Raw genomic sequence first — 9,640 nt, forward strand, 5'->3', positions numbered from 1 at the left:
ACTGGAACATAGTGCTAAATTTGAGATAGAAACTAAACTTCCCGAAAACTCAATCAATATTCGTCCAACTCCAGTTTTCTATATTTCAGTTAGTGCTACAGAACCATTGGAACATAGTGCTAAATTTGAGATAGAAACTAAACTTCCCGAAAACTCAATTCAATATTCGTCCAACTCCAGTTTTCTATATTTCAGTTAGTGCTACAGAACCGTCGGAACGTAGTGCTACATTTGTGAAAATTGTTCATAAAACCTCTCATAAGATCTCTAGTTCATTCAGTACAGATAAAATGAATTTTCTTAAAGTACCATCTTTGAAGTCGTTAAATACTATTCAAACAAAAAGAAAATATTCTACAAAAGACGCTCAAAAAACACTGGCGATAGAAACATTTATTGAGCATAAAAGCGTGTCCAATATTCAAAAAACTTCGTTAGGACATGTGATGATGACGCATCTTGTTTCATCTTTAGATAACGCTCAAGATGACATTCTGAAAAACATTCTATTGATGGATCAGTTATCTTTAAAGATTATACAACTTCCATTCCTCTGGATGGATCACTTATCTTCTTTGAAAACTCTACAGCTTCCATTCCTCTGGATGGACCAACTATCCCCTTTAAAGACTCTACACCTTCCATTCCTCTGGATGGACCAACTATCCCCTTTAAAGACTCTACACCTTCCATTCCTCTGGATGGACTAACTATCCCCTTTAAAGACTCTACAGATTCCATTCCTCTGGATGGACCAACTATCCCCTTTAAAGACTCTACAACATTCATTTCACAACTTTCAAGAATAGAAGAATCGAAATCAAGAATATTTACAGAAGCTACGAGTCTGCCCACTGTCGTGTTGCTTACTGGTTCACTACCAAACAACAAAGAGACAAATCTCCCATCATTTCTACTAAAACACACTCCTGCTGTGGATCTTATTGCTCCACCTGCCCAAACTTTTCATTTTACAGAACTAAAGTCTGCAGTATTTTACGACATCATACCAAGCTTGGTTGTTGAACCAGATGAAAAATTAAAATCTGCCACTTTCAAAGAAACTTCGTATAATAAGAATAAGCCTGAGGAATTTCCAAATAAAACAAGTAAAGAAGATAACTCAATAAAGTCGCCATCAACAGAGTTAAACGATTCTAAAGAAACAAAAGGTAAGAAAACGAAGATATAATGACTTTAAATTACTTTAGATGAAATCATACTCGAATATTTTGCTAAAATATATTTATTGTTTTGGTTCTTTAATTTAACAAGTAAAAATGTAAAAAAAAGAAAACAAAGACGCTATAATATATACCCTATTAAAAACTCCAACATTAACCTGTATTTAAACAATATATATATATATAAACAAACTATTAAAAACTCTAACCTTAACCTGTATTTAAACTATATATAAAGAAACACTGTTCAGAACTCTAACGCTAATCTATATTTAAAGGTTTGGCTTACAAAGTTAATGGTAAACAACAATAATTGAAATTATAAATTCGAATATGGAGGAAGCTGCTAAAGTAGTTTGAAAAGTTTAGCCATTTTTAACCATGAGGTCATTCTTTGAACTTTCTATAGTTGCTCAAGTGTGAATTATCAAATAGTTGTTTATAATAGGTTAGTAATGTAATTTACCTGTGCCTCGCGCGACGTTTATTTCATCGTATTCCAGGGAAAGGCGGGACAGAGTGCATAAGTGTCATTCGTTAAGTAGATTTGTTGAATAGGGGGAATCAGCTAAGATAGTCTTACAGTCCAACTGAAAGTTAAATTTCCCTGTGTAATGTTGTTCTTCTACAAGTTGTACTTTCTTGGTGTTAGATTCACATGGTTATAGTCACACTTTATATCGTTCTGTAGAACCCCAAAAGAACGTGAGCGATGTTTTCAAAAATGAACATTTTCCTGTAAAACCAACAAACGTTTCCATCGCATCAACGAATGAGAGAAATAAAACAACACTAAAAACAGCTGAACCAACGAAGATGAGTCCACAGGATTTTATCCCTTCCATATATGTCTACATCATCTTAACGCTAGGGATGGAATGGCCAGATTTTTGTGCTGAAAAAGAATTTATTCGCAAAGAAATTGCTGAAGCAATCTCTAAAAGGGGTGGGTTTGTGGAGGTCAAACAAATAGTATTCATGAAAAGTGACGAACACTGTAGTTCTGTGTTTCACCAAGAACAAATGTTGTCGAGTTTGAAGAACAATGAAGATCAGTTTATAGAAGTAAATTTATTTTTAATGGACAAAAAAGGAAATTACGATTTCAACCTGACGGAAACATGTGGCGCCCTCATGCAACTGGAAGCTGATGATTCCGAAAACACCATTGGTAATAGAAAAGCAAGTATAGGATTTTATTTTTTTAACGTTTCTATTGAAGGCTTATTTTTAGAAGTCAGATAAAATTCATGATATATATTTTTTTTACTTTGTCTTATTTAAAAGTATACTTTTTTGTAACCTCAATGAAGCTACTTTGTACACAGATCTGTATACTTTTTTGTAACCTCGATGAAGGTACTTTGTACACAAATCTGCACCTAGCAATCTCTAATTTTGAACTGACAGACTAGAGGGAAGGCAGGTAGTCAGTAGCACCAACCGCCAATTTTTGGGCAGGTTTCGTCTTACCAGGCCCAGCATGGCCAGGTGGTTAGGGCGCTCGACTCGCAATCTGAGGATCACGGGTTCGAATCCCCGTCACACCAAACATGCTTACCCTTTCAGCCGTGGGGCGTTATAATGTGACGGTCAATCCCACTATTCGTTGGTAAAAGAGTGGCCCAAGAGTTAGCGGTGGGTGGTGATGACTAGCTGCCTTCCCTCTAGTCTTACACTGCTAAATTAGGGGCGGCCAGCGCAGATAGCCTTCGTGTAGTTTTGCGCGAAATTCAAAACAAACAAAATCGTCTTACCAAATCGTCTCACAGGCCAAAGAGCATAGTCTAATTTTGTTGCAACGAACTGCGAACCATAGATTATCGGATTCACAGTCTGAGTACGTTAAACCATTAGGTCACGCACGGGAGCGAAGGTTCTATTTACTCGTTTTTTATACATTAAGTTAAAAATTATCTTTGTAGCTTTGGAACGTATCCTTTGAAGATATTCGAATTCTCCGCTATGCCTACATTTTAATGTAAATTTAAGTAAATTACTGTATTTTTAATTAATGAAAATAAAATAAAAGTTAGAAAGTTGGACCACCTGTAGCTAGTTCAAAAAAACATTAAATTTATGGAAACTTTGGCTGAAATCGAAAAATATTAAAGCTAAAATCCTCGTCTCATCACAAATACTTTATTAGTAAGTTGACAAACAACGATTTATATGCACATCGACGAATCTTCATGTTTAAACACGTAGTTGGTTCCCCATAATAATACCACTTCATCATGATCGTTGTTGGCCAATTTTCTATTATTTTAGCATAATATGCCAATGTTTTTCTCTTCCGTATACGACATTTAGCCAATGTGGTAGCGCCTTTGTTTTTAGTATACGACATTTAGCCAATGTGGTAGCGCCTTTGTTTTTAGTATACGACATTTAGCCAGTGTGGCTGCGTCTTTCTTTTTAGTATACGACATTTAGCCAATGTGGTAGCGCCTTTCTCTTTAGTATACGACATTTAGCCAATGTGGTAGCGTCTTTCTCTTTAGTATGCGATATTTGAAACCTAAATAACGTAGCTTGCGAGGAGAGTGAATTCAGAGAAATAATATCGACGTTCGTCAGGTAATAGCTGTTCTGGAACGTTTATTCGCGAATTAATATTTGTTAATAATTAATATTTCATTAGGCAAACAAATAATTCAATACACAGCAGAATTATTTGTTAGAATTAACTTATTATGTGCATAAACCTTATATTTACTTCCTGAAACAAATGAAATAATATAAATATACATTCATTTTAAGAACGGGATGATCCTGTTTATTTATTCTTTTTTAAATGCGGATGCTTTTTTCTGGACCAAAACGTAGCCCACGTGCTTAGTTACCTTGGACACCGTTTCTAGCTTTGGTCTTCTTTTTCGTTAGGAGTTTTGCTAGGCATTATGTTATTTTATTAGCTTTCGCTAAGCTAATATGACCGAGGTACTAAATTACTGTTTTTGTTAATATTTTCTCTCAACAATTAATTACTTGTGCTAATATTGCAAGTCTTCTTTGACGTATTATGGGTTATATTTAACATTCTCTGATACAGACGAAACGCTAGAAGGGTTATATTTAACATTCGCTGATACAGACGAAACGATGGAAGGGTTATATTTAACCCTCTCTGATACAGACGAAACGATAGAAGGGTTATATTTAACATTCGTTGATACAGACGAAACGATGGAAGGGTTATATTTAACATTCGTTGATACAGATAAAACGATGGAAGGGTTATATTTAACATTCTCTGATACAGACGAAACGATGGGTTATATTTAACATTCGCTGATACAGTCGAAACGATGGAAGGGTAATATTTAACATTCGCTGATACAGACGAAACGATGGAAGGGTTATATTTAACATTCGTTGATACAGACGAAACGATGGAAGGGTTATATTTAATCCTCTCTGATATAGATAAATCTTCAGTGAAGCAAGAAGATAAACTGGTAAAATAAACCTTTTTAAAATGTAGAGAAAAAAACACCAACTTTAATACTGGTAATTCTATGTTATTTCAACAGTTTAATCTCCAGCTGAGATGAAGCTGTTGAAGTAAAATAAAATTACCAATATTAAAGTTAAACAGCTTCTTGCTTTCTTTAACAGAATTAAAATGTTAATGGCCGAATTGTTTTATCTTATGGTTGCTGAGACAATTTGAGCTTTTTTTTTATTATAAATTATTATATGTGAGAATGTAACTAAAAGCTTCAATCGTAAAATATAACAACAACAACAACAACAAAACGGAGTATCAATGTGTGTAATTAATTTAATCACTAATAAATCCGAATTCTTATTATTCTGTCCGGTGATCTTACTTAAAGTAACGATCTTGATAAATAGTTGTAACTTAAGTAGCACAACTACAAATTACTTTTGATTTGGACGTAGTGGCTAACATGCTGAATTGTGAATCCGAGTGCCACTGGTTTGCGTCTCGTTGCTTCAAAATCGCGATCTGCACTTTGGAATCTTGGGTGCGTTATAAGAATAATGGTCAAATCTCACTATTCGGTTGGAGTAATCCAAGAGCTGGCTGTGATGCTGCCTTCCAACAATCTATTAGTTTAATATTAGGGATAGCTACCGCAGATAGTTCTTCTGTAGCTTTGCGTGTAATATCCGAAACTCTATAGTTTTAATTCTGTCTATTTTGCACCTATGTATTTATGCTAGTTACAAATGTGTTCATTTTGCACCTCCGTATTTATGTTCATTTCAAATCTCTCCATTTTGCCCATAAATACGGAGGAGCAAAATGGAGAGATTTGAAATGAACATAAATACGGAGGTGCAAAATGGAGAGATTTGAAATGAACATAAATACGGAGGTTGATTTTCCGTGTTCTTCTATTAGGTGTATCGTGTACAAGTTGAATTCAAGACCAACGAAGAAAGAGACCCGGTCTATCCCCCTGCTGATAACCCCAGAAAGAGTTCTTCCCGGGCAAACATAGTGGTTATAATAGTGGCTTCTATCGCAAGTGTTTGTGTAGTTCTGCTCGCTATTCTTCTGGTAAGAATATAAAGCATGGCATCTTGGAAGACAATGAGAAGCTACGGAAACGTGTCTCGTCCTTTGTATTAATGTTTTAATTCATGTTTTATAACGTTGTTTTCATGACTTACTTTGATATATTTGCACCTGACTAAGCCTACGTATTTATATATAATACACATCAGTGTTATTATTCGTTAATAAACAATGAACAATTTTAAACAAATTTAAGTCACTCGAGAGTCACATACCCAGAACTATAAAGCTGAGGATCTGTACTTTAAAAATACCTGTAATGGGGTATCTAGATGATGAGGTTGTTATAGAAAAATATAACTTTCGAGACAATCTGTCGATTATGTGGTCTTATTTACACCGTCATACGTACAAACGTTATTGTGTAACAACAAAACAGCTGCTATAGAACTACAAGAAAGCAACAGTATATAAACTGTTTACAATATGTTTTATTGTGAAGAGAATATTAAGTGCTGTTAACTGGTAGGACGTTACTAGCAGAATCTTTTGGGTTGACGTGTAGACGAAATTGTGTATGTAAGGACACAAACTGGCTGTATTTAGTTAAAGATCTTATATTAGGATAATTATTCTTAAATACGTAAATGTTTAACTATTGATTACACATTGTATAGATAATAAAAAAACCTTTTAGCAATTACTTGAAAATAATTTTGAGTTAGAATTTTACCGATTTTATGCCAGTATTTTTAAGTGAAGTCATTTTACAAACGTTTCTGACCATCAATAACATATCTTTTCTTAATTGACCGGTTTTAAAATGTTGTAGGTTTGTGTCTCCTGGGGCCATTAAATGTCAAACTTTTGAGTTTTTTTCTTCAGAAAACTGCTCGTTTGTTTGTTCAAATTTTGCATTCCTAATATTTGTGGTTGTCTTTGGACAAGCGTACTTTATCATTGTTAACAAAGCTTAACTATGTTAACTGTACATTATCGCTATTTTAATATGACATTTATTGACACACACACACAAGATGTGAATATTATGCGTTAATAAAGATATATTTTCTTCAAAGCTCTAAAACAAGCAGTACCTTCTTCAAGATAAAAGAAAATTCGTAAGTCAAGCTATACCCGTTATTCAACATTAAACCTTGTCAAGCAGTATTTTCTCTAACTTCTTCAGGAGCAAACCTTGTATGTGACAATCTGCAGTTTATTCAGAAAACAACAACACCTTATGATTCAAACTTTACTTTATTCATGAGAAATATTTGTAGGTCAAGTTTTACCCCTTTCAGTAAAACTCCTTGTAAATGGAGCTTTAATTTTTGTCCAGGAACACTCTTACCATGAAAGTTAAATCTTAGAAACACGTTTACCATGAAGGTTAAGCTTAGGAACACTTTTACCGTGAAGTGTAAAATTTAGGGATACTTTTATCGTGAAGGTTAAAGCTTAGGAATACTTTTATCGTGAAGGTTAAAGCTTAGAAATACTTTTATCGTGAAGGTTAAAACTTAGAAACACGCTTACCATGAAAGTTAAGCTCAGAAACCATGAAGGGTAAAGCTTAGGAATACTTTTATCTTGAAGGTTAAAGCTTAGAAACACTTTTACCATAAAGATTAAAGCTTATGGCAAGAAACTATTAAAACAAACAAACACATAAAAGTTTCAGGAGTCAAGACCTTTAGTAAACTATTTACCTTTAAAACTCTAATTACAGCATTTGTGGGTCATTCCTGACCAACAGAAATTCAGTTTCGAAACTTGAACTAAGTTTAAGTTTTATGCAGTATTTGGCCTGTTAGACTGAGTTTAATTTTTAGTTCAAGTTTTATGCAGTATTTGGCCTGTTAGACTGAGTCTAAATTTGTAGTTCAAGTTTTATGCAGTTTTTGGTGTGTTAGATTGAATTTACTTTTGTAGTTCACGTTTATGGGGTGTTAATCTTTTTAGCGTACAAGCTCTCCCCCATGCTTCATGTACTGGTAAAGCTAGCAAGCCTAGGTTCCTCAATCCGCTGTGATATTATGGGCTACTTTCGACACCAGGAGATCAAAGTCATTAATCGCTCTACATAATTACTCAGTACAAGAAGGAGGTTTATAATTCAAAGTCAAAGTATATTTAACTGAGAATGGAAACCAATATATCTGTTATTAAGGAAAATATTAACTCGATCACAAGCAATGTATTGTGATAACATTAAAGCTAGTGTGTTCGTCAAGATAATTAAAATATACCGAAACATCCCACGTAACTTGAGAAATATTATCGACTTGTGTTTGGATTGTATAGAAATGGGATGAAGTATGTCGTTATAAAAAGTTATTATTCAGAAATCAAATTAGTTCAATTTATTTTTTTGCTTTTTTTTTCAACCTTAGGCTATCATGAAACAGCGACTTAAAAAAGCTGGTGGTTGTGAGCCTTCACACCAAGAAGCCTACAGTTTAGATTCCTTTCCCACAGCTGCTAATGTTCGTCGGAAAAAGTCTCGGTTTTCCATGAGATCATTCCTTAATCAGGCTTTCGACGATCCGGTGAGTTTTGTTAGGATAACCCGAGCCACTTGTACAGAGGGTCGCCATCCCTCATATCGTTTGATAGAAAACATTACTAGAATATTATTATGTTTGTAGATGGAAGATAAACGTTAAGAGGACTAAATATAAGTCACTAATAAAAAATTTGAAAGATTAAGTTTTGTTGATAAAGAATAAATGATATGAAAAATATGAAACATTTAGATACAACCGTGGAATGTTTTGTTAATATTTCAGTCAACGATGATCATTACCGGCCTAAGCCACTGTGGAATCACAGTATCCGGCAATAAAAGATTAAAATATGTACTGATAGTAAATATAACTAAGAAATCTACCCTTTAAATGTATGAATTTTTGAGTAAAAAACAACAAAAAACTGGGACATTCTTACGCATACGAAAACCTTTAATTTGCTGAAAACCAAAAGTTTGCTATTCCACTCTTAACCCGAGTTTTATGTGAAAATAAACAGGCAGACTGATATTGAACACATTTGTCGTCGGCTCTGGATATGATATATATAGTATGACTGACATATTGTTACAAATTTTTCTTTGCTTTCACTCATAGAATTGGAAACATTTATTTACACAAATGAAGTTAAGCCTATTTGGTTCACGGTAAGCTATTAACAGGATTTTTGAATATATTTAGTGTGGAAATGAGTATTTGATTCCAACGTTTTCTTGCAGGACGAACCATCACACCCTTTGAACTTTACTGGTCTGACAAATTTCACGTGTAACGGTCAAGCTATGGAAGACGAATTTAAGGTAACAAAGTTACACTCGCTAGCCGTATCTGTTTAATTTCCTTTTAGAAAGATTACTGATTGACAGTGTGAAATTATATTTTAAACTTCCAGGAAGATGAGAAATTATTATTTGTTAAAGTCATTTCTATTGTGCATTTAGAACTTTTTAGGACCTTAATTTTCTTCCTTTCTCCTGCCCCCCAGTGGCACAGCGGTATGTCTGCGGACTTACAACGCTAGAATCCATTGTGTAGGTTTGTGCTTAATTCCCAACAAACTTCCTTTTCTGTATCACATGATCAGTTTATTTCATGAGTTATGTGATTTTATATTGTTGATGACTCAAGGTTCGGACTGGTACTTCTTAAGACAGTATTTAGTGTTATATTATTGGTGACTGACAGTTCGGACTGGTACTTCTTAAGACAGAATTTAGTGTTATACTGTTGGTGACTGACGGTTCGGACTGGTACTTCTTAAGACAGAATTTAGTGTTATATTGTTGGTGACTGACGGTTCGGATTGGTACTTCTTAAGACAGTATTTAGTGTTATATTGTTGGTGACTGACAGTTCGGATTGGTACTTCTTAAGACAGAATTTATGTTTTTATGGTGTTATATTGTTGGTAACTGACAGTTCGGATTGGTACT

The 9,640-nt window shown here is 34.1% G+C and overlaps 1 protein-coding gene across 1 annotated transcript in view; it reads left to right on the forward strand.

Annotated features, from left to right (window-relative positions):
* The first annotated feature begins 493 nt into the window (after window positions 1-493).
* The window catches only part of LOC111089500 (receptor-type tyrosine-protein phosphatase alpha-like), an 18,129-nt gene continuing 8,982 nt past the window's right edge, over window positions 494-9,640 (forward strand). The window contains exons 1-5 of the mRNA XM_022402127.1: window positions 494-1,172; window positions 1,876-2,366; window positions 5,560-5,718; window positions 8,073-8,228; window positions 8,927-9,007. Coding sequence (XP_022257835.1) covers window positions 2,001-2,366; window positions 5,560-5,718; window positions 8,073-8,228; window positions 8,927-9,007 — 762 coding nt within the window. The 5' untranslated portion in view covers window positions 494-1,172; window positions 1,876-2,000. The remainder of the gene's footprint in view (window positions 1,173-1,875; window positions 2,367-5,559; window positions 5,719-8,072; window positions 8,229-8,926; window positions 9,008-9,640) is intronic.

Source organism: Limulus polyphemus, unplaced genomic scaffold, assembly GCF_000517525.1.
Source record: "Limulus polyphemus unplaced genomic scaffold, Limulus_polyphemus-2.1.2 Scaffold6452, whole genome shotgun sequence".
Classification (NCBI taxonomy): Eukaryota; Metazoa; Arthropoda; class Merostomata; order Xiphosura; family Limulidae; genus Limulus; species Limulus polyphemus.